Raw genomic sequence first — 25,000 nt, forward strand, 5'->3', positions numbered from 1 at the left:
TGTGAATGATTGTCTTAGCATTGTCCCAAAAATATGTGAAATTATTTGGTAAATGTCTTAAAAGATATCCAAAGAAATTGAGTAAGTGTGTCTGAAAAAAGATTTAAAAAAAATGAAATAATTGGGTTCAAATGTCTGAAAGAATACGCAGAAAAATTTACAAAAATAACCATGTGAAAATCTTATAGAATATGATGAATTGCTGCAAATTAAACGCGCCAACATATATAAAGGAGTATACAGCATCTACAGCAATAACCCAGAACAAATCATTGTAATATAAAATATTTTACTGCACAATCAATACTTTTACTTAAGGCACATCCTTCCTGAGTACTTTCGTAGTAATAGTACTTTTACTGCAGTGTACACTTCCTCCGCCTCTGGAAAGGGCCGGTACATTACATTATTTTAGAGTGGTTTTTTTTGTTGAGAAAGCTGCTTCCTATTTCCTCTGCGAGCGGAAGAGGATTTATTCAGCAGCTCTGGATGAAGTTGTTAAAAAGGTGATAAAGATGAGGAGAAGTAGATGAGGCTGTAAAACTACACAATCAATTATAGACAGCGCTTCAGGAGGGAAAAGTTTCTGTGAGTCGTTCTGTGTGAGATCTGGTGACTGATGGAGCTATCAAGGAACTACAGCACGGTCACATGACTTCACGTCACCACCGCTAAGCTAAAAGTGGCTAATGTTGGGCTATAAAGGAAGTACAGCACGGTCACATGACTTCACGTCACCACCGCTAAGCTAAAGGTGGCTAATGTTGGGCTATAAAGGAAGTACAGCACGGTCACATGACTTCACGTCACCACCGCTAAGCTAAAGGTGGCTAATGTTGGGCTATAAAGGAAGTACAGCACGGTCACATGACTTCACGTCACCACCGCTAAGCTAAAGGAGGCTAATGTTGGGCTATAAAGGAAGTACAGCACGGTCACATGACTTCACGTCACCACCGCTAAGCTAAAGGCGGCTAATGTTGGCCGTGGTGACGTTTAGTCGTCTCATTTAGACACTTGTTAGCAACCTCTGTTGTCGTAGGACAAAACGTTAAAATCTCTTCAGCTTGTGTGAACCACAGACCTTATTTCAGGCGTACAACCAGAAACACATTCAGAAAACCATCGACCTCTATACCAGGGGACAGGAAGTGATGAAATCGTGACTCATTTGCGAGTTTTAGGACTCATTCCTGAACCACTCTATAGGGGGAATTGGGTCTGATAACATGAGGAAAGTCTTAAGGAGGCGCATCGTGTGAGGAATGAAGCCTCATTGATGCAAAAGATCAGTAAAGATCCCCTTTTTATACTCAGAAGTTACACTTTTGTTGGCTTCATGCACCACTGAGTAACTTCCATAAGGATGAACTCCGCCGTTCTCTTCAAACATCTCCTTCCTGCAGGGCTTTCATCGAGGTGTGCAGCGGAAAAAAGCCATCTTGGCTCTCACCGGTCAACAGATTGCTGCTCCTCCGCACTCAAACAGTGAGCCAGCTGTCCCTGAATCTGTTGTATTAAACATTCCTCTCCAAAAACATACTCTATTATACGTCTTTCACCAACAGACCCACAGCCGCTGGCTCACAGTGAATTGAAAAGCTGCAAAGGCAGAATGCACTTACATAACCGCAGTTTCAAAAACCCAATGTCAGGAGAGTGAATCAGGGCGAATTCACAAACTGGAGAGTAAAAGGTCAATGCAGCAGAAGCAGAGACGCTCCTTAATGCATCATTTCAGATATAAATCCTGGAAACAGGCCTTCAATCTGTCTCTTCACCTCTTCTTGTAAGGAAGGTTTACTTTATTTCCCGAGATGAATGGAAGACAAACGAGGTCCGCTTTAACTCGACGTGTTGCCAGAACTCCTGCCAAGCACTCATCTTTAATAGATCTCCTCGGCTGCTCGTTCATTGCGTTTTTTAAATTAAAACCACCACCAGTTGCGCCTGCAGGGACATCTTTAAGGTATAGTGATTGAACTCTCTGCACAGGTGATTGATGTTCATGGCTAGAAATCTATCAATCGGACTGTTTTATCTCACTCTGCTGCAAAAACCATCTGAACCACCAGCGTCTTTCCATCAGATACAGAAACCTACAGCAGTCTGAAGGAGATTCAGTCAATACTGCATCCTCAGCACTCTCAGTTTGAGGTAAAAAAGGTAAAATGTCTGCATTAAAATGAGTAAAAACTAGAACTGAATTATGTTATATATTCAAGTCAAGTTAGCTCAAATGTTTTAGAGAAATGTGAATTAGTTAGAGGGCGTATGAGGGCCATTGGAGGGGAAACACAGGGAGGGGAGACATTTTAATGAAAAACTCACAGTTTACGAGATTAAAGTCACAAATTAATGAGAAAAAACACAGTGTTTTGTAAAGTCAAGGAACCATATCTCTCTCTCACATATTTACCACTTTAAAATCAGAGAATATCCAAGTCTTTCTTTAAATATCACCCCCCATTCTGTCCGATTTCCCGCTGTAGTTTCCTCTGGACTCCTGTGATGGCGTCATTCATTAGCTGCCATAAACTGACATTTTATCAAGTTTAAAGCCACTTGTTTTTCCACAGAAGCCCACGTTTGATCAGTGAAATGTATTTAAAGTATCAAAGTAATCATTGGTACTGAAGCTTTAACTTATAAGCAGGGATCTCATAAATGTAGTGCTCGAGGTGGAGCTTGTGAGACAAGAACAAACTAAGTTGTAAAACACAAACTAGTTTTTGCATGTAATGCCTTATTGCAAAGTACAGAGTTTAACCTAATTGGGGCTCCAACACTATTAAATAAATATATAGTTTAATGGTAATTTTGTCTTTAATGGAAACAGAAACTTGACTAAACGTTTTATAACGGGTAACCAGGGGTTGAAGAAGTACACGTAAAATAATAAGTATTATCATCAAAATGTATTTAAAGTACCAAAAGTAGAAGTAATCATTATGCAGAATGCTTTAATATTCATGCATTGTTGTTTTAACATCAATATCGTTGCATCTGGTTCACTGTTTTTACCGCTTTATACCACGACAGAGCCATCAACACTGAAGAAATCCTCTCCAGCAGAAGACAACAACTCCCATGATGCAACGCTGCACAACCAAATAAAGAGCGTTTACTACTGTTTTCATTCAGAGACCTTGGAAAATGACATGTTACGTGTTTTACATCATCCCACACTGGGTATATGTAACCTGGTTCCATATCATAAAACATGTGGGGATAGAGACTCCAGGATCTCATGGCATAAAGAGACATTTTAAATGAAATCCCTCCGCCTGACTGACTCCATCTCACACTATTTTCATTTCCATGTCCACCATCTAATTACTTTCTGCTCCGTGAGAGCTGAGACCTCCTCGCATCGCGACGCTCGGCTCCTATCGCTCCCCAGAGTCCGGACATTACGCCAAACTTCCAATTAAGGTCGCACAACAGACCGCGCTAATCCCAACTATCGGAGCCAATGAGGAATTTTGTCACGCTTGCAAAGTAAATAGAGAAGCTGCTGGCGTCTGATCAGAAAGCAGAGGGAATATAATGCTAACTGCAGGGGGACATGAGGAGCTGCAGTGGGGGTTATAATGTACATTGAGTCAAGTATTTTACTTATTGTGACATGATTACTTGGCTTTTTCCATGTTATGCTGTTTTATACTTCTACAACACTTGATTTCAGGGGGAAATATTGTCGTTTTTACTGCACTACAGTTACATTTTAGATATAACAACTCATGATGATGAGCTCATATGAGATGATGCACTGCTAAATCTAAAACATGCTACAACATTAAAATGTATTTGATAGCAATAAATAATTTAAAAACAGCGGTTGCTAACAAGTGGTGTTAATGTGTGGAGATTATCCTGCTGAGCAAAATGTGTAAATATCATAAATGTCTGTTTGACACAGAGACTATTTTCTGTAATAATCCAAAATCACATGGAGGAATCCCATTGGACCAGGGACCAACACAGAAACACCACATCCCTGCATCACTCTATAGAGAATTGTGCAAAATATACACAGAGGAAGTTGCAAGGTTTAAAGGTCACCTATTATGCAAAATCCACTTCTTCATGTCTCTTCTACATCAAAATGTGTCCCCTCTTCTTCATGTCTCTTCTACATCAACATGTGTCCCCTCTTCTTCATGTCTCTTCTACATCACCATGTGTCCCCTCTTCTTCATGTCTCTTCTACATCAACATGTGTCCCCTCTTCTTCATGTCTCTTCTACATCAACATGTGTCCCCTCTTCTTCATGTCTCTTCTACATCAACATGTGTCCCCTCTTCTTCATGTCTCTTCTACATCAACATGTGTCCCCTCTTCTTCATGTCTCTTCTACATCAACATGTGTCCCCTCTTCTTCATGTCTCTTCTACATCAACATGTGTCCCCTCTTCTTCATGTCTCTTCTACATCAACATGTGTCCCCTCTTCTTCATGTCTCTCTTCATGTCTCTTCTTCATCAACATGTGTCCCCTCTTCTTCATGTCTCTTCTACATCAACATGTGTCCCCTCTTCTTCATGTCTCTTCTACATCAACATGTGTCCCCTCTTCTTCATGTCTCTTCTACATCAACATGTGTCCCCTCTTCTTCATGTCTCTTCTTCATCAACATGTGTCCCCTCTTCTTCATGTCTCTTCTTCATCAACATGTGTCCCCTCTGTGTAAAGAGACTCTGAAAGTTTCAGGAACAAAGATTCTCTCTCTTTTTGTCCTGATCCATTTTTATAACCTGTCTGAAAATGAGCTGATCAGATTTGTGGGGAGGGGCTCCTTATTTTCATCTAAAGTAACAGACAGAGAATCAGCACTTTGGAAACAGGGCTGAAACAGAGGGGATTATGGGTAATGCTGCAATGATCTGTTTGGTGTTTCAGCCAATCAGAGACAGGCTCTGTATATATCTGAGACCTGTGATATATTGATGAAGAACAGTATAATAGGGGACCTTTAAAATATTTCTGCTTTCTGTAGCTACAGGATGCTTCTTCTTCGTCAGCCGCCTGATGGACGTGCACATCTCTCTCTGACGTGTTTCTGCTGAGCCGGATCAGAAATGCTCTAAGTGAGCCATCTATTTCACTCAGCTTTGTGAAATCCCTCAGGAGCAGGAGGATGAAGTGTCCGTCAAACACCAAAGGGTGCGAGGATGCAAATCAGAGGCTTTTATGTTAACGGATAACTCTCCTGCAGCAATCCCTGGGGAGGATTTCTTTCTTTTCATTTGGCAAACCAAGCAGAACTGCGTTAGAGGAGAGAGAGAGAGAGAGAGAGAGAGAGAGAGAGAGAGAGAGAGAGAGAGAGAGAGAGAGAGAGAGAGAGAGAGAGAGAGAGAGAGAGAGAGAGAGAGAGTTCTGTTTGCAAATGGCGCTCTGGGATTTTCACTCAACCAAATGAGAGAATCGATGGGAAGTACAGTTGTACAAGGTCCAGTGGGAAACAATTAATCGTGGGAGAACAGCCGTAGAGGAGAGTTTCAGGAAAACAATGTTTGTGGCACCTCCACAGGGCTGCAGATAACTTTGATATTCTGCAGGTTTTAAAGTCCAATGTGATGGCTTTAAATGTGTTGTTGTGTCTGTCCAAAACCCAAAGATTCCACTTGAATATGTTATATTAAAAACTTAAGAAAACTCCATATTTGAGAGACTGAAAACTAGGGCCCAACAATTAAGCAGAATACTTAAAAAAAAAAAAAAAATGGCAGTCCCTATCCTGCTGATGTTCAGGTGTTTATCAATATTTATTACATGGCTTAGTTGAATACTCGATTCTGATTGGTCAATTCAGAACACGTGACACGTTGTTAATCCAGAACAGACAGACCGCTGTCAAGGACTTATTGACCGTTGTTAAGGACGCTCACATCTGCACAAAGAAGTCAGTTCGATTTAACTGTGAAAAGCAAACTGCATGCTTCGCGTCGGGCTCCTGATCTGCCTGTCGGTGTTCTTTTCCCCATAATGACCGCGTCACTGCACATTATCCCTTACATAGAGTGTTCCATAGTGATGTCACTATGTTCTGGAAGTAGACAGAGGAGTCCAAATATTAATTGTCCTCAACATAATTGCCAATATATAACAGTTTGGATAAAAAGCGTTGTTTTAATGTAATGTTATGAAATAAAAACGCAGTGTGGTCTCATGCAATATCCATTTTGCAGGACGTACAATATTTGGAGGAAAAATAAGTCAAAATATCATAAAAAAAAAGAACTATTTTATTATTAATACGTACAAAATAAATGACAACATTCATATGTTTATGCATTTGTCAATAAAAATGTAAACAATGATGCAAAAAATCAGTCTTTACATCTAATATTGTGAAATATATTGCATTTTCAATATCAGTCGGAAAAATGTCAAAACAATTGATGTTAAAAAAAACAGCATATCTGCACTTTTTGCATGAAAAACGACTTTAACCATTAATCGATTACCATAATAATTGCCTAATCTTAGCGGTTCTACACCTCCATGTGCAGCACCCAAACCTATCCCCACTTCTTTATCGTCTCATCACATCTCACTAAACTCAAAGTATTCATAAAGCTGCTCAAACATCCCAAATATCTTATTTTTCTCACAGCTCTGCACACAAAGACAATTACTAGATCTACGCAGGGTGCAACATAACCAGGCTGTGCAGGATCCAGGCGGTGCGAGGAATTCTTAAATGAGGCTCTGGAGACGTGCGCATCTCCGTCTCCTGCGTCTCTGAGGAGGATCCAGCAGTAAATCCCATGCAGAGGGATGCTGCTGATCTGCATCCTCATAAAGCTCCTTTCACACCGGCCCTGATGTTTATTACTTACATGACATTGGCAGATGCATCAATGAAGTAACCAGCTCCATAAAGAAGGGTTAGATGTATTGGCAGGCCTCACCCTAACCCCCACGCTCTGTGTTTTAATGATATACGCTCTGATTGCTCACCGGGGGAAGATTGAGATTAACAAGTAACCCACGCACGTATTATTACTCTGTCAATACCTGCCGTGCCTGCTTTAAAATGAAGGTCAGAATCAGAATGAGAATCAGAAACAGGTTTATCACTAGGTTGACACGGTGTCTTCCAATTTCGCACCTTCCCGTTTCGCCCCTTCCCAATTCGGCACTAAATTATTCCCGTTTCGCCCCTTCTCCACTTCGCCCCTTTCCCATTTCGCCCCTTTTTTACATTAGGCCACATAAGAAATGTTTTGCTTGGTCGTGGGTCTTAGGGTTAGGGTTATGGTTACGGTTAGAGTTTAGATCTAATGATGAATAGAGCCGTATTTACATAGAAACAGAATGGAATAAAATATGGAATACAATTCGGCAGTAAAAAAAAGAAAACAGATATTGTTCATCGGAGCATGCTTTAACTTTAAAGGGGACCTATCATGCTAAATGCACTTTTGTACGTCTTTTCTACATGAATATGTGTCCCCGGTGTTCCAGGGAACTCACCAAGTGTCAGAAAACACAACCCTCTCTATTTTCCTCCATACCCAAATCTCTAAAAAAGGGGCTGCAACGGATCTGATAAAAACTGATCCAGATTTGAACACTGTCCTGACGTCAGGACGGTGGCGCTACGGCTATTGGGCCAACTCCACCAATCAGGAGGAGACAGCCACGGACATTGCCGTTCGAAAGCGCTGGAGACGCTGTAGTACATATGCCAGGCCTGTAGGTGGTGCTGTTCTCACTGAATCAGCCCTTGCTAAAACAGAGCTAACATTTTTCAAATTGAGCAAAATGAGGCATGGCTAAAATGCATGATCTGTTTGGTATTTTGAAAAAAAAAAAGTATAAATATGCCTTATATAGGTATGGTCCTACACTATATTATTCAAATATAGCATGATAGGTCCACTTTAAGGGGGGCCGTGATAAAGGAAACCAATGTGGTGTCGTTATGATTCAGCTCAGGATCGATTCATATCTTTCATCACATCCAGAGGACTTACTGTGCCACCATTACATGTTAAAAAACAAAAAGCAGTAGGTGGTGAAGACACCAGCGGGGACAAATTGGGCACATGTTCTGCCCTGGAGGCTTAAAGCCACACAATGCAGCACGACTCTTTGTGAAATAAAAGACCGGTCGCTTTAGCCTCCAGTGCTCCAGGACTGTCCTATTCTTTCCCATCATGCATGAGGAAATGACCGGACAAAAGTGCTCCCTCAGCACGGACAGCCTCTCTCAAGTTGCTGTAGGAAACGCAGAGGAACACGTGGGAGAGCTGCTGAGATGAGAGGCTCAGAGTGTCATTTCTCACCCTGCAGAAACACTCCATCAGCAAATAATAAGAGCCCACTGTGTCAAACTGTCACACCATCAGCAAGCGGGAGGAACGGTAAATACTGCTTGGAAAAAAGGATGTGATTTTTATTGCCTACATTTTGGGGATTAAGTGAAGCAAAAACAAAGCATTTTTTAATTTACTTTAAAATATAATTAGAATTCCTTTATTTATCTTTGCGTCTGTCCGATGTTGTGACACATAGGACGAATTCAGATATGCTGATATTTTCAAACTTATTTTAGGCACATATTTCTTTCCACCCTAACTGCAATCAGGTCTCTCCTGCGGTGGAGTTAAAGAGGCCCTGTTATGATATATGAGGTGTGTTCTATACGTTTTAGTGCATGTAAATGGTCTGCAAAGGCTACAATCCTAACTTCTGGAACAAAGTGACATCACTATGTAACACATGCGCTCCTATTGGTTAGCGCTCCAACACATTGTACGTGATAGGCTAAGGGGCGGGACATCTCTAAGAGGTTGACCAATCACAACAGAGCCGGCCAGCTAACCAATCAGAGCAGACTGGGCTCTGGCTTCAGACAGAGGGTGAAAAGAGGTGCTGCAGCACAGACAGTATGAGAAAAATAAAGAGCTTTTTGAACATGAAAGCATGGAGACATGTAGAGACACTACATACTGATATACACATGGAGACATGTCCCAGGAGAGACACTACATGGAGACATGTCCCAGGAGAGACACTACATGGAGACATGTCCCAGGAGAGACACTACATGGAGACATGTCCCAGGAGAGACACTACATGGAGACATGTCCCAGGAGAGACACTACATGGAGACATGTCCCAGGAGAGACACTACATGGAGACATGTCCCAGGAGAGACACTACATGGAGACATGTCCCAGGAGAGACACTACATGGAGACATGTCCCAGGAGAGGCAAATACGATTAGGATTCCTTTATTCATCTTTGCTGCTTATACTTTAGGTATGTCTAATATTGAGACACATAGGCATGCACAATATTGGATGTTCAGACGAGCCCATATTTTCCAACTTATTCACAAATTCCTTTCCACGTATTAATTGCAACCAAGTCTCTCTGCTGGTGGAGTTCAATATCATCAAATATTTTTCACATTTTACACACTCACCGGGCATAACAGGTTGAATGTAAAACAGAGTCGATGTGTTAAAGTAAATAATCAGCCTGGCATATGTGGTGGGAAATGTTCTTTACATTTTTACCAATATGACAGCAACAGCAGCCCACAGAAACCCTCATATTGTTGCATCTTCCCACCAACATGATGCTGGTCTGCTTCATTAGTTTCTGAGTGCAGCCCACGAGGGGTTTGTGTGTAATGGAGGGTCTCTAAGCCCTGTGTGGCCCTCTGAAGGAGACAGTGATACTGCAGGATTACCAACCAGACGCTTCATCACACCAACATGTGAGTGAAACAAACCAAAGGTTAATGTCTCACGGTGAATGTCAAACTACGCTCACAATGCCAACCAATTAGACGCCATTAAGCTGCTCATACACTCACTTAGACACTTCCTCCATCAGCCTGCTGCAGTAATCATGATTTAAACTCTTTCTCAGGAGAAACGACAGTTTGATGAGGTCTGTAATTACACTATAGTTCATTTGGAAAAGGGGTAAAGTGTTGCACATCAAGAGAAACAGATTAAGATGTTAATGTGGTGCAGGCGAAAAGGGAAAGTTTATCAAAAAATAATTTTGCATAGTGGTTTTGAATCTAATGCAACCATTTATCTCCAACAGTTGGAGTGAATTAAAGAAGTTGCACATGTTGCTTCTGACATAAGCAGAACATAAATCAGAAAAAGTGGTGCATTAAATCATAATTTATGTGCATTTTAATCAGTATTGAGTTAATAGTGTGAGCAACAAATAAAGGATTAATTCCCTTTGTCCGTGCACCTGCAGATGATCAATCATTCAGCCTGCATGCCACTGAGCAGCTGGAGGGACGTTTATCTGCATGGACACAACATTATACAGCGGGGAGAAACCCGGTATTGATGCAGAGATTGTGCTGTTAAAGTCTGCATGGGACACAAGGACCATGAAGAGTGAGAGAGAATGGTTCACACAGCACCGCAGTGAGCAGGCTTGCAGCAGGAGATCCATATTGACGGAGAACTCTGAATGCAGATCGATAATCATCGGATCGAGCATGAGGAAGTCCCCACTGCATGCATGCACACACACACACACACACACACACTGCATTGGAAGGAAAGTGAGGATGAAAAAATAAAACACACACACATACCGGTTCCGTGGTCATGTTCTGTTGAGTTGTGGCAATCATTGTAATTCCGCAACGAGCTCCAGATCCAGATCCTGATACCGGTGCTGGTCCTGATCCTGACCGCCTGAGACGCTTCAAACCCGGCGAGCAGAGCTGAGTGAGGCTGCGGAGCTCCGTGTGCAGGCTCCTCTCTCTCGCCCTGTGTGTGTGTGTGTGTGTGTGTGTGTGTGTGTGTGTGTGTGTGTGTGTGTGTGTGTGTGTGTGTGTGTGTGTGGTGTGTGTGTGTGTGTGTGTGCGTGTGTGTGTTTATCGGCTATTGACTCTCAAATGAATCATGAAGACAGGACTACAGCTGCAGAGTAACTATGAATAAACAAACAATTTGAAGTATTTTGACACCCTCATTTTACGTGCTGGAATAAATATGTACAATACATTATATTTAAATACAATAATATCATATATCTACAACACCCTCATCATACCTAGAGTTACAATAAGGTTTATTGCCAAGCAGCTAAGGTACCTTTGTGATGCATTTAAAGCTATATGAAGGGGAAGTACAAAATCGTAGGCTATAGGAGATATGCACATCACTGAGAACTTCAAACAGCCAAAACTACAAATCCCATCATGCATCCGATCCGACAAATGTCCCTTTTTTTGCCCTTAAACAGTATTTTTCTTACGTCAATTTAACAGTGAATGATGTGTTTTTATCGGTTAAGATAGTAGTATTTGTTTTAGGGAATCAGTGCTTGCTTTGGGGAGTTATATAACCTGCCTTACTTTACCTGTCTGACTGATTGTTGGGGGTTATTAACAGACAGGTGTAGTGCTACAGGTGCAGGACATTACCTCACAGCCGCAGAATAACTAACAGTGTCTGCTAAACTTCATGTAGTCGTTATTTTTAGATACTCAAAGAAAGAACTGTTTACCTTTCTGTTCACTCACCAGTTGCTGCTGCCGCTGCGGGGATTTTATTTTGAAAGTAAATACCGGAAGTCTAACGGTTTTTCTTTGTATTCATGCGGGAGTTTCACTGTCTGACTTAATAATAGATCATTTATAACATTATATCGAATACAATTGACATTTTAAATTATCATTTGTTCTCGTTTCTGTGAGTGTGTGTTTCGAGCGACCGTTGATGTGTTGATTGTATTTATATAATAATAATAATAATAATAATAATAATAATAATAATAATAATAATAATAATAATAATAATAATAATAATAATAATAATAATAATAATAATAATAATATATTGGATTTATATAGCGCCTTTATATGACTCATTTCATAATCAAAATGAATTAAATGAGAATAACATTGGAATTAAAAAAAAGTTAAAAAATGAAATAATTAATCAAATAATGTTTCTTACATTTTAAAAACATTTATAAGATTACATTGAAAACAAACCAGACATTTAAAATATATTGCTTTAATAATTTCCTCCTGTTTGTTCTTTTTTTGTGTTCGCGTAAAATGACCGTTGATGTGCGTTTATTTTGAAAAACACACACTCGGAAGTCATTTTTCGCAGTGGTTGTCGCTGATTGGCTGGCGGCGAAATTTGAAATGCAACGCGCTCATTGTGGAAAGATGCGGTCAGAGGCACAAACAGGTGGTCGTTAAAAAAAAGAAAAGAAACAGGAAAAGCTCAGGGTTAAACTTCACCGAGAGGATAATACTGTCCTACATTTCTCCTGTTAACGGTAAGTTACATTTTCTTCCTAATATTTGCTAGTTCCTTCCGTGGATCAACAGTTAGCAGCTAAAGTAGCCGCCGTGTTGTTTGTAATTACAGTTGACCCAACTTGAGTTGAACGGAATTACCTGTAGATAGCGTTGCTTGATTAGCATTAGCTTGAATATAAACAAAAGAGAACCGCTGAGCCAAATCAGAAACAAGGTTAGATAGATATTAAAGCGAGCATGTGGTTTTTAATGCGGCTAATTGAGATTTTAATGCATTATTTCTGTTTACGTGTCAGGATAATTTCCACTTCCTCTTTATTGCAGATGTCCTAATTTAACACCAACTACAATAAAAACATGCCATACATTAACTAAGTACATGTATTCGAGTACAGTACAATGTTGAGGTACATGTACTATTAACTTCAGTACTTCTGTGTTTTGCTACTTTCAAAACAAGCAATATTAACAGGGACTTAAAACCACACTGTACATTTTACATTTATATTTTATTTAATAATCCGTTCCAGTCTTTTTATGCTGCCTGCAACGCAAAATAATTCCCAAATTGGGATCAATAAAGTACTGGCAGTGGCTCAGTCAGTAGGGGCTTGGACTGTGAGCCGTAGGGTCGCCGGTTCAAGTCCCCGACCAGACCTAAGTATGGAGTGTGGACTGCTACTTGGAGAGGTCCCAGTTCACCTCCTGCCCTGCCGACTGCTCCTAGTACTAGACTCCCGGTACTAGGATGGGTTAAATGCAGATAACTCATTTCACTGTGTGCTCTGCATGAGTGACCATTAAAGACGATTCTATTCTATTCTTTACTTCTTAGGGGTATAATGTGAAATAAATGGGACATTTGATGGAAGCATACAAGTCAAAATATATAATATAGAATGCATAATGCCAAAAAAAAACACTTATAGTCAGAATTAGATTTTTTTTTAAAGATCAAATGGCATGCATAAGGCTTAACATAAGTCAAATTGAAATCACTAGAAAATAGGCCTTATAAAATGTTAAATATAAAAATGTATCCATTTGTACGATGCATACATTAACCCTGAAGCCACAATCGTCTTCTTTGTTCTTATATGTTCTTTGGAATGACTGTATTTTTCCACCTACATGCGCCCAGGTCTCAGAGGCTTTGAATAAACAACAGTTCCTTTCAGACTCAAAAAACGGTCGTGATTTCACAGGAATAGTTAGTGCCAGATGTCTGACGGAGCCACATTGACCAGCTGCCATACACCAGGTCAATGTAACACTACACACAACTTGTTATCCTATAAACTAAATGTACTTAATGTTGCTTTTCAGGGTGTTGAGATAAAGGCCATGATGCAGACTGCGGTGCTGAACCTGCAGAGCTTGTATGATAAGCTGAGGTCGCAGGTGGACCTCCTCAATGACAACATCGAACCCAGTGAGTATTTTATTCATCTTTTCAAAGATTCAAAGGTTTTATTGTCATATGAACACAAGCTACAGTGTAGAAATGGCAATACAATTATTCTGACCTGAGCTCCTCCAACAATGCAACATAATCAAATATAAAAAATTGTGCAAGAAGTCTATATACATGTCGGACAAAGTCAAAAGCTGAACACTGAAATAAAACGGTAAAAAGGCAGAGTTGGAGAGGAGCCGAAGACACGGCAGCCATCATCACCGACGCCATCTTAGAATACTTTTACTCACTTTAATAGAGCGGTGCAGGGATGATGTATGTTTGTAGTTCGACCCTGAAGTAAGCTGCTGGTTCCCTCGACAAAAAGCAACGGGATCTCTCCATAGGATTTTGGAATATTGTAAAAAAAAAATAAGATCTGTGGAAAACGAACCTGTTTGATAAATGCACGTTCTGTTCAGCCGGATAATCTCCACATGTCTACTTTTATAATGTTCTAATCATAAATCTAATCTCCAGAAGCAAAATGCTAACGTTATGCTATAAAGGAACTACAGTCGAGTACAGCAGCACGACTTCAACGTCACGCCAACTTCAGATCCATATTCAAACATACAGATACTAAATGGTACGAGTTGAAGCGTTTGTTTGAACAGTTTGCAGGAGGCAGGTACTTGCTTTCAAGCAGAACAGGGCTAACTAACTTAGAGGAGTGTTTATGTGTTCTGCGTAATGACGTACAACGGCCTCCACGACTTCTGTAGTCCTATTCAGCCACTTGGTAACAACCATCGTTTTTCAGACACGTCAACTCTTCAGAAATCACCAGTGGGGTCACTGCTGATGGATTTAATGTCGTAGAACAAAACGTGACCCGTCTCTTCAATGTGTCTCAACCACAGACCTTAGTTCCAGATAGTTTCCAAAATCCTATGGAGAGATCCCATTGGCTCTGAGACGAGGGAACAGGAAGTGGTGAAATGCTGACTCACTTCCGGGTTTTAGGACTCATTCCTGCACCACTCTATATGAAACGTGCCGCATTAGACCCCTGCCTCAGTTATTAACGAGCCTCCCTCTCTTCTCGTCCCAGACTTCATCCAGATGGCTCAGAACTTCGAGGACTGTCGGCTCCGCTGGCAGCGAGCGGAGCTGGATCTTGGATCCTGTAAGGAGGTTCTCACCAAGGCTGAAACCGAGCGGGGGGCGCTGGAGGTCAAACTGAAACACGCCCGCAACCAGGTGGACGTGGAGATCAGACGCAGGCAGAAGGCCGAGGCCGACTGCGAGAAGCTGGTGGGTTGGAACGCGTGTGTTTGTTGATGTGGGCCCAGTGTTCGTCTGCAGGGAAGGAAACATGTATCCCTTTTGTCGGTTATTGGAGTGGATATATTAGAAATAAGATCAATAGGGATTTGGACAGTTTGTGTCATTTATTTTTGTTCATAACATATAATTAATGTTCTCTCTGTATCCAGAGTCCATTGAGATAAACCCTTTCAAACTGGATAGAAACAAATGACACTCTTCAAAAGCATCAGATTTCCAATGGATCTTTAAAAGGTCTTAAAAGCTTTGAATACACTTGCGTAAAAATAAGGTCTTTTAAATATTGTAAGAAGTTGGAATTCAAATGTTATGAAAGTTTTAAATCTCAAAATAATTGGTAATATTTTTGAAAGGCAATTTACCAAATGCCTATCAGGCAAAAGTAAACAACAACAGTCACATGTTGTTTGTTTTCAGCAAAAGACAACAATATATTTTGTTTATTGTGAAGTTGTTGTCAAATGTAATTAACGTTTTAAATCCCGCTTTAGGAAAACGTGTATTTCAAAAACAAGTAATATTTTAAACATTTCCTAACCCTGCTTTCCTGTTTTAATTATTAGTGACGTTGAACGTAGCACAACAATACAAAAAAGTCAGAAGGGTTTCGTGTCCGCTCCCTTTTACTGTGTTTAAAAACCCTGACTGCTTCAGTCTTCTCTGTATTTCTATCTGTTTCAAGGTGTTTCTCCTTCGTTGTATTTCCCCTCCAACAGGACCGTCAGATCCAGCTGATCCGGGACCTGCTGACCAGCGAAGGATCCTCGAACAGCATCAAGCTGAGCGCAGAGCAGCGATCGGCCCTCGCCTTCCTCAACACCAACAGCCAGCCGACTGCTGTCCTGAACACCAGCCGCAGGTCAGACACACACTGTACAACACACACACTGTACAACACACACACACACTGTACAACACACACACACACTGTACAACACACACACACTGTCACACACACACACACACTGTACAACACACACACACTGTACAACACACACACACTATAACACACACTGTACAACAGACACACACTATAACACACACTGTACAACAGACACACACTATAACACACACTGTACAACACACACACTGTACAATACACACACACACACTATAACACACACTGTACAACACACACACACTATAACACACACTGTACAACACACACACTGTACAACACACACACACTCTATAACACACACTGTACAACACACACACTGTACAATACACACACTGTACAATACACACACACACACTGTACAACACACACACACTCTATAACACACACTGTACAACACACACACTGTACAACACACACACTGTACAACACACACACTGTACAACACACACACACACACTGTACAACACACACACACTCTATAACACACACTGTACAATACACACACACACACTGTACAACACACACACACACTGTACACACACACACACACTATAACACACACTGTACAATACACACACACACACTGTACAACACACACACACTATAACACACACTGTACAATACACACACACACTATAACACACACTGTACAACACACACACTGTACAACACACACACACACACTATAACACACACTGTACAATACACTATAACACACACTGTACAACACACACACACACTAACACACACACTGTACAACACACACACACACTATAACACACACTGTACAACACACACACTGTACAATACACACAACACACACACACTATAACACACACTGTACAAACACACACACACTATAACACACACTGTACAACACACACACTGTACAATACACACACACACACTATAACACACACACAGTACTGTAACTGTTATTGTCTTATTGAATGACTATTTTTGTTCCCTTTTTTATTATTATTTGTCAGACTTGTTTCTGTCTGGCACCCCACTCATTAAAATAAGGTCAAACCCGTTACAGTTCAACACACATTATAAAACGGACACGTCAAATCAAGCAATCTGATTGGTTCTTAGCCGTGATATAATCAGCGTATACCACAGGTAGAATTGTAGTTACTTTTCACAACAAGTCAGTATCCCTCCGCGTCTGAGAAAAACTGTATACAGTTGGGCTGAAAAGCAAACGGTCCAGATATAGACATCAAATGGCAAAACATATTCAGTTCAAATTCAAAAGCTTTTATTGTCATTGTACAGAATACAACGAGATTTATAGTTTACTGCTCCAGCGAGTGCTTTAAAAACAGACATATTACAACACAGATTAAAAGGCCTGACAGTTACGACCAGCAAGTAGCGCACACAGCTTCGGATCGTCATGGAGATGAGCAGGATTAATAGATAAATGAATAAAATAGAATTTTGATAAATATTACAGTGTATACATAGAGACAGACCATGATTATTGCACAGTGGGGATATGGGGAGTTATTTGTGTGTGTTTAATGTCCTAATGGCTCATGGGAAGAAACTGTTTGTGAGTCTGGAGGTGCGGGCTTTCAGTGAACGGTAGCGCCGGGCCGAGGGCAGCAGGTCGAACAGATGACGGGCTGGGTGGGATGAGTCCTTCAGGATGGAACTGGTCCTCCTGAGGCAGCGAGAGCTGGTGATGTCTCCCAGGGAGGGCAGAGGGCAGCCAATAATCCTCTGGGCCGTGTTAATGAGCCTCTGCAGAGCCTTCCTGTCGGCAGCCGAGCACCCTGCATACCAAGCAGAGATGCCGTATGTGAGGACGCTCTCAACTGTTAGGGCAGGGATATCTAGATACTTTCCAAGGTTTGACATCATGAATTGTGCTACTTTTAAAGCAAGCAACGATGTTTTCAAATCTGTAATCAAAACGCTATCGACCAATCAGATTGCTTGATTGGACTCGTCCGTTTTATAAATATATTTACATTTCGTCCGTTACGAAACAAACATACAAAGCTTAAGATGGAAACATTTAAGGTTAACTTCGACCTCCGGGGGGGGGGGGGGGGGGGGGGGGGGGGGTCTTACTATGGAGGAGTGGATTGAGCAGTGCCTATCTCCAGAAAGCCCCTAAACGACGACATGCAGAGCTACGTGAAGAGCAGGTAGACCAACTGGAAAAGTATCACCATTCAAAAGCTTTCTGATGCGGGTCTTGAAACAAAGCAGAGAAATTAAGCAACAGCCTAGAACAACCTCAGCCTATACAAGTAACCACGTAAGCCATGCTACTGATGCTGGACAGGTTTTCAGTGGCTGCACAATAAACGGCAACATACACATTAATGTAAATAAATAGCCAAATAATGGATCAACGCTCTCAGTCTAATATGTTCGCTAGCTGTTAGTGTTGTTGCATAGCAACCACCTCGCACTGTTTCGTGCAGAAGGCAACGGAGGGACTATTTTATTTTGAACATCATTATTTACTAATAACAACTATTTAAATTAGTGTGTATTTTTCTTTCATATTGCCACACTTGGTTTTATAAAAGCAATAGCTCACTTCAGGCCGTGATATAAGCTCAGCATATCACAGCTGGTTCGGCCCGACGCAGAGGGTCGACAACCCCCTTAGCTGTGATATAATGAGCATATATCACGGCCTGAAGTGAGCTATTGCTTAAGTACAACACACACAGTACAACACACACACACACACACACACACACACACACACACACAGTACAACACACACACACACACACAGTACAACACACCCCGTATAACACACAGACAGGTTTATGGTGTCGTTCCAGCTTCCTGTAAAGCTTATCAGTGCTCTGTGGTTACATTGAGAGGTCAGAGTTCCTGCTGGTTGATCTGAACATGGGAACGTCTGACACTTTAGACCTGAATGCAAACAGAAGTGTTTTCACATGCCGATACATCACTCTGTATATATCACTTTTAGATAATGCAGAAAGTAGAATTATAAACCGTGTTGCATTAAGGATAAAAACACTTACTTTACTGCTTTTAAAAGAACGTACACACATTGCTTTGCAGAAACAGTCACTGAACCAGTGTTTCAGCCAGACCAGGGCTGAGAGCGGGGTATATGTGCATTACCATTTATATATATATATATATATATCTTTTAAAGGCAAAATGAGAAATAACCCAGTTCCCCAGAGTGTTTTTGTCGGAGCAAAGTGTAAATAAACTTAACGATTCCCGTGTCTCCCGCAGACTGCGCACCATCGACGAGTCGGCCTCCATCCTGTCGGACATCAGCTACGACAAAACGGACGACTCGATGGTGAGTGCTTCGTCACTTCAGTTTAATCGTCATTAAAACAATAACCTGCTTTTATGTTGAGAATGTGACCGTGACGTTGCTCTGTGGCAGGACTGGGACTCGTCCAATGTGAGGACGGTGCGCCTGAAGAAAAGAGAGAAGAGGGTGAGATCAGAACTCAACAGCCGGTCCTCTGTGAACGTCCGTGTTTCACTTCAACGGGAACTCATCGGTCTGATTTTTATTTTCAGCGCTCCTCCAGAAATCACGTCGACGGACCTCCAGGCGCCTCCAAGCGCTCCAGATCCAACGGGAGGAACGCAGAGAGGGTAGGGGAGGATTTTAATATCCCTTTTTATAGTTCAGAGCTTCATTGATAATGTTTCTGAATCAATAATCACACGATTCCTTTGCCGATCTGTTCTTTAATTCATGTGATCCAAACATTTTCAATAACTCCACAGCGTCCAAAATATGGATGCAATCATTTCCAAAAATGCACAAAATGTTCATGTCAAACTAAATATTTAGCTTCTAAGCTAAATATTGTGTTTAGATATTCATACTTTTTTTACTAGACAAAGAAAGCGATTTTTTATATTTATGTTCATTAATATAACAGATCTGATTTAATACAAATTTATAAATTCCCCTTTTATTTATTAAAACGTAATCCCCTTTTTAAATGGAGAGGAAAAACTAAATTAAATCAGCTTTGCCAACTAGAGGGGATGTTTAGATGCTCTTAACACTTCCTGGTCGCACTGCACGTAGTTTGTTTAAAGTGATTTACTCGTCGTCTCCAGAGTCAGAGCTACATTTGCAGAGACGGCTTTTAGCTTTCTTGCACCAGACGCCTGGAACAAACAATAATTCTGAGGTCTGCCCAAACCCCTGGGTGCTTTTAAATCAAACTTAAAAACATTTATTTTTAATGCCGCCTCTCCTGAGATCCAGTATTTTATCACTTTTTATGAATTGTTGTTATTATGTGTTTAAATGCCCTATGTGAAGCACTTTGGATTAGGGCTGTGCAATTAATCGTATTTTAATCTCGATTACGATTTCGGCTTACAACGATTACAAAAACAACGTAATCGAAATAAAACTATTATTATTTTAATAAAAAAATTAAATAAAAAATGTTTTACATAATTTTTTGTATTGGTTTTTCAGTTGAATCATCCTTAAAGTTCAGGGTAATCAACTGTTCAAAACTATTTTAAATGGATGTTTTCAAAGTAAATGGATAATTGTTTTTAATAATAGTGATATCAATTATTGACCAAAAATAATCGTGATTATGATTTTTGCCATAATCGCACAGCCCTGCTTTGAATTAGGGCTGTGTCTTAAAATGTGCTGTCGTGGCGTTTGAATTCCTCTGTCGGGGTTGTGAGTTATGACGCGCCTCTCTTTGCTTCCAAACTAACTTTGTAGAGATCGTTGTAGCGTTGAATCACATCAGATTTATTGATTGATCCAGGCAGCGTACAAACATGAAGACACACTTCCTCGCTTCAAAGTAACTCAAAGTTCTCCGTGTCAAAATGGAACAAAAAGAACACGGTCAAAAGACTCTGCCGCTTCCTGTCTAATCCCAATCAGCTGTGTCCCATTGTCCTGCCATGCAAAGACATGCACGTCATACCCTACAGCGCACATTTCACAGCATATAAGTGAGACTTAAATTAACACCTTTTAAACCGTGGTGTGACTCTCAAAAACAAATAAGACTTTACTCTAAAGCCTTATATTATTATTACATTCAAACCATAATGATGAAAGGGAAATGGCTCGAACATGTGCTTTACAAATAAACTAACCTTGAACCTTGATTATTCTGACGGTTATTTGTATCGTGTTCAGGGTTCTTCTTACGGTCATTACAAACCTGGAAAAGTCATGGAAATTCAAAATGCTAATTCCAGGCCCTGGAAAAGTCATGGAAATGTAACTAAAGTTGCATCAAATATCATTTATATTTTATCTAATCGCCGAAATAGTAATACTATAATGATAATAAATACTGTATAGTATAGTAATGAAACGTAAAATGGCATTTAACTGACGAGGTGTTTTGCTGGTGAGAGATTTTAGTTGCTTTAGCGTGTAGAAGCTAGTAAGCCTATTGGATTTGTTTCAGATAGGCACAACATGTTTCATATGCAGACCTTATTTTCCTGTTCCATGTTAAAATAAACCATTTTCAGTGGTACGCTGAGAAAGAGTCATTTTTTTGGTCATGGAAAATTAGGTAAAGGTCCTGGAGAAGTCCTGGAGAAGTCATGGAAAATCATTGGTGAAAAAGTGTATGAACCCTGTGTGTTGTTGCAGGGGAATGAGACTCTGGTGACGAAGACCACGGTGACGGTCCCCGCTGACGGAGGACCGGTCGAGGCCGTCTCCACCATCGAGACGGTGCCGTACTATACCCGCAGCCGCAGGAAGACCGGTGAGACTTCATTATCATTCAGTTTGTTTATTAACCTCAGGCTGTTCAGGTGCCTCAACTCATCCAGGATAACTTCAGCCAGTTTCAATGATCTCTGGAGTTGTCATCCAATTTATTTGATTAGTGAAATAATGGTTTTAAAGTTGATTTTGGTCAAAGTATATTTGTTTTTAGGGCTGATTATGTTGCTGTTAAAATCACAGAATAGGAACATGTAATGCCTGAACTTATCCTTTTAGTCTTGGATGAAATCCCTTAAAACCATGCTTTCATTTTGAAGTAAAGATGTTTTTACAATGAATCGTAAGCCATCATCTACCAGATAATCTATCGTTCTTAAAATACAGACAGGTGGCTCTTGTGATGCAGCTGAAATCACATCTAAAGACGGCACATCTACCTGTTGTTTAAGATGATTTCATGAACGTCTGGAGTCTGAATATGCAGCAGAGATGATCCACAGTCTCCCTATCAGAGCGGCATGGTGGTTTTAACGTTGAGTTTTATTTCTTTGTTTTCTTCCGTCCAGCCAACATGGAGTGGGACTCTGAGTCGGTGAAGTCTCAGGACGTCTTCAAGCAGCCGGAGGTCCTTCAGGAGAGACGGGCAGCACCAGGGACGCCTCAGAACCTCGGGGGGGTCCGGCTGCACGACTTTGTCTCCAAAACGGTGAGAAACACATTCAATCTGACGAGAAAAAAGGGCCTGTGTCCTTTTGATGAACTGTTTCTAATAACTCCACCACGGCCAATGATAATCAACATTTACTGAAAGCATAGAACTGTAATCATATACAAATGTTCACGTCTAATGAAGTAGACATGCTTCTTACCAACGTTTGGGGGTTTTAAAAAGCATTTTCAGTACATTCAGAAAACAGTTTGCACTCCCCGGAAAGGAGGCATGAGTTAGAGTCATGAATTAAAGAAAGGTGATGGAGTGAAAATGTATAAATTCCAATTAATTTGTTTATTTAAATTGTCCATTTTAATTTAAAGGCGCTGACGTCCAATTAATGATCCACTCCAAAACGTTGATGTTTAAAAGTCATTTGCTCCACCTCTATGTAATCACTTATGGCATATCATTATACTAATGAAGTCAGCTTTGTCCACTAAGGGGATGTATGTTTTGGGTCTGGAGATGATGTGTTTAATCTGACGAGAGGGAAGCACTTTCTTTCGGGCCACGTAGCGCCTTTTTATGAATTGTTTCTATGATGGATGTCCTGTCAGCGTGTCACCGCTGATGTGAGACTGACTGACTTTGTCCCGTTGGATTTCATCATGTGTTCGTGTAATTTGTTTACACAAACTGAGTCTTTCTTTTTGATATACCTCTGGTGTTTAGAGACATTTCTGATTTGGAGGAGGCACTTTGTCATCACCGTCTGTCATCAGCCTTTGAGTGTGACTTGAGTTTAGTTCTTATGGTTCTTTAGGTTGACCCTCAGTCTCCCCCCCCCCCCCCCCCCCCCCCCCCTCCTGTTGAATGTCTCCAGGTCATAAAGCCCGAGTCGTGCGTGCCCTGCGGGAAGAGGATCAAGTTTGGGAAGATTTCTCTGAAGTGTCGTGACTGCAGAGTGGTTTCTCACCCCGAGTGTCGGGAGCGATGCCCCCTGCCGTGCATCCCCAACCTGGGGGCCACGCCCGTCAAGATCGGAGAGGTGAGAGTGGAGCAAATAACATATTTATTACGCCTACAGAAAAATACATGTATCAAGCAATGGGCCCCGGTAATGCATCGACTAATACAGTAAGAATTGTTAAAGGTCACCTATTGTTCAAAATCCACTTGATGATGTCATAACGATGTTTTGTCTTGAGTAACCATTAGCCAATCAGCAACCAAGGTAACCCCCCCACCTTATCACCTGAATCTCCTCCTAGAGCACCATTGAGAAACAACAACAACAACAACGCTCCGTATTGATGTCTGAGTTCTGATTGTTTATGTGATTTGTTCCCAGGGCGTCCTCGCAGACTACGTCCCCGACACGTCTCCCATGATTCCTCCTCTGGTCGTGCACTGCATCAGTGAGATCGAGCAGAGGGGTCTGCACGAGGTGAGCGCCCATCTGAGGGTCCTTTTTGTTTTCATATATATATTTGTATTGAAGACGCATGGAAAATACATTTAGTTCATTGATAGGAACCACAGTTACAAACAGTTCAAAGCTACTAGTGTTCAGCTTAGTCTCTACTAGTGTTCATCAATTGACAATCCATACATGGTTGATCTTCACTTACGTACAATATGTAAACCACTAGTGTTAGACAAAAAGAGAGATTTTAAGAAGGGTTGCCACTTATGGCGCGTTTCCACTACAGCCCGCAGCACGGTTTAAGAGGGCTGTGACGTCAGCGGCCCGTCTTTGGTTGCGTTTCCACTTGGCCTAGTACCGGCCGGCGGGTCCTAATTCACAGTTTTTCTGGCCTCATAAAATCGTGGGTCTAGGGCCAGAGACAACGAGGCTGAGTCGGGCTGAGTATGCTAAACTAGAGAGAGCGTCGCTGGCAAGGGGGCAACAACTACAACAAGATGGACATATTTGACCGTGATTTAATTGTAATACACGTTTCAAAATGATGCCGAAGTAACAACATACTGATACCGGTTAGTAAAAACCATGAATTAATGCTTTGTCAAGTCTGCAGACAGACGGCAGGCGAAAAACCTTTTAAAATGCGTGTTTTCTAAATGGAGATTGGCTAAGCTAACGTTGTATATGCTCCGACCGTCCACACTCACAACAACGGCCTATACAGACATAAATAAAGCAGCGACTGTATTCACCATGACACAGGCAGTCTGTGGTTTGTACTTGTTTAACTTTTGTCTAGTTTCTGAACAGATATGAGGAGCTGTGAGCTCTGAGTGCTAACAGCTAACGGCTGTGTTGTGTTTCTGGGGTTCTCATTGAAGATCACGTCATGGCTCCGCCTACACTGCGTTACTATAGATACTGCCCCAGTTCCTAAACTGTAATGGAAATGCGCCATAAAGTGAGCCAGTCCTAACGAGGCCTAGCCATACCGAGCGAGGCCGAGCGAGGCCGTGTAGTGGAAACGCGGCATTAGTGTAAAACCGAGGGATTTCGCCTCTTAACGAATATTACATTTTTGAGGGTCCTTTTTTACAAGTTTAAAGTATTTACATCTCTTGGAATCCTTGACATTGCTGCTTAGTATGACATTAACTTGGCGAGAAAGCAGACGTTTCTACCTCCAATATCTGCAACACTCGGCCAGGAGCCATTGTGTTTCAGTGTCCCGTGCACGATGACTTGAGGAAATAAAGCGATAGTGAATAACCCCC

The 25,000-nt window shown here is 41.2% G+C and overlaps 2 protein-coding genes across 2 annotated transcripts in view; one reads left to right on the forward strand and one right to left on the reverse strand.

Moving 5' to 3' along the window:
* Positions 1–10,693, reverse strand: part of LOC117487513 (inactive dipeptidyl peptidase 10) — a 57,428-nt gene extending 46,735 nt beyond the window's left edge. The window contains exon 1 of the mRNA XM_034136147.1: positions 10,594–10,693. Coding sequence (XP_033992038.1) covers positions 10,594–10,632 — 39 coding nt within the window. The 5' untranslated portion in view covers positions 10,633–10,693. The remainder of the gene's footprint in view (positions 1–10,593) is intronic.
* A 1,483-nt stretch (positions 10,694–12,176) lies between these two features.
* Positions 12,177–25,000, forward strand: part of racgap1 (Rac GTPase activating protein 1) — a gene marked incomplete at its 3' end in the record, with an annotated part of 17,951 nt that continues 5,127 nt past the window's right edge. Inside the window, 11 exon segments of the mRNA XM_034136138.1 lie at positions 12,177–12,299; positions 13,609–13,714; positions 14,793–14,995; positions 15,745–15,887; positions 19,179–19,248; positions 19,339–19,392; positions 19,479–19,556; positions 21,565–21,682; positions 22,212–22,351; positions 23,184–23,348; positions 23,652–23,747. Coding sequence (XP_033992029.1) covers positions 13,627–13,714; positions 14,793–14,995; positions 15,745–15,887; positions 19,179–19,248; positions 19,339–19,392; positions 19,479–19,556; positions 21,565–21,682; positions 22,212–22,351; positions 23,184–23,348; positions 23,652–23,747 — 1,155 coding nt within the window.

This window comes from Trematomus bernacchii, unplaced genomic scaffold, assembly GCF_902827165.1.
Source record: "Trematomus bernacchii unplaced genomic scaffold, fTreBer1.1, whole genome shotgun sequence".
NCBI classification, from domain to species: domain Eukaryota; kingdom Metazoa; phylum Chordata; class Actinopteri; order Perciformes; family Nototheniidae; genus Trematomus; species Trematomus bernacchii.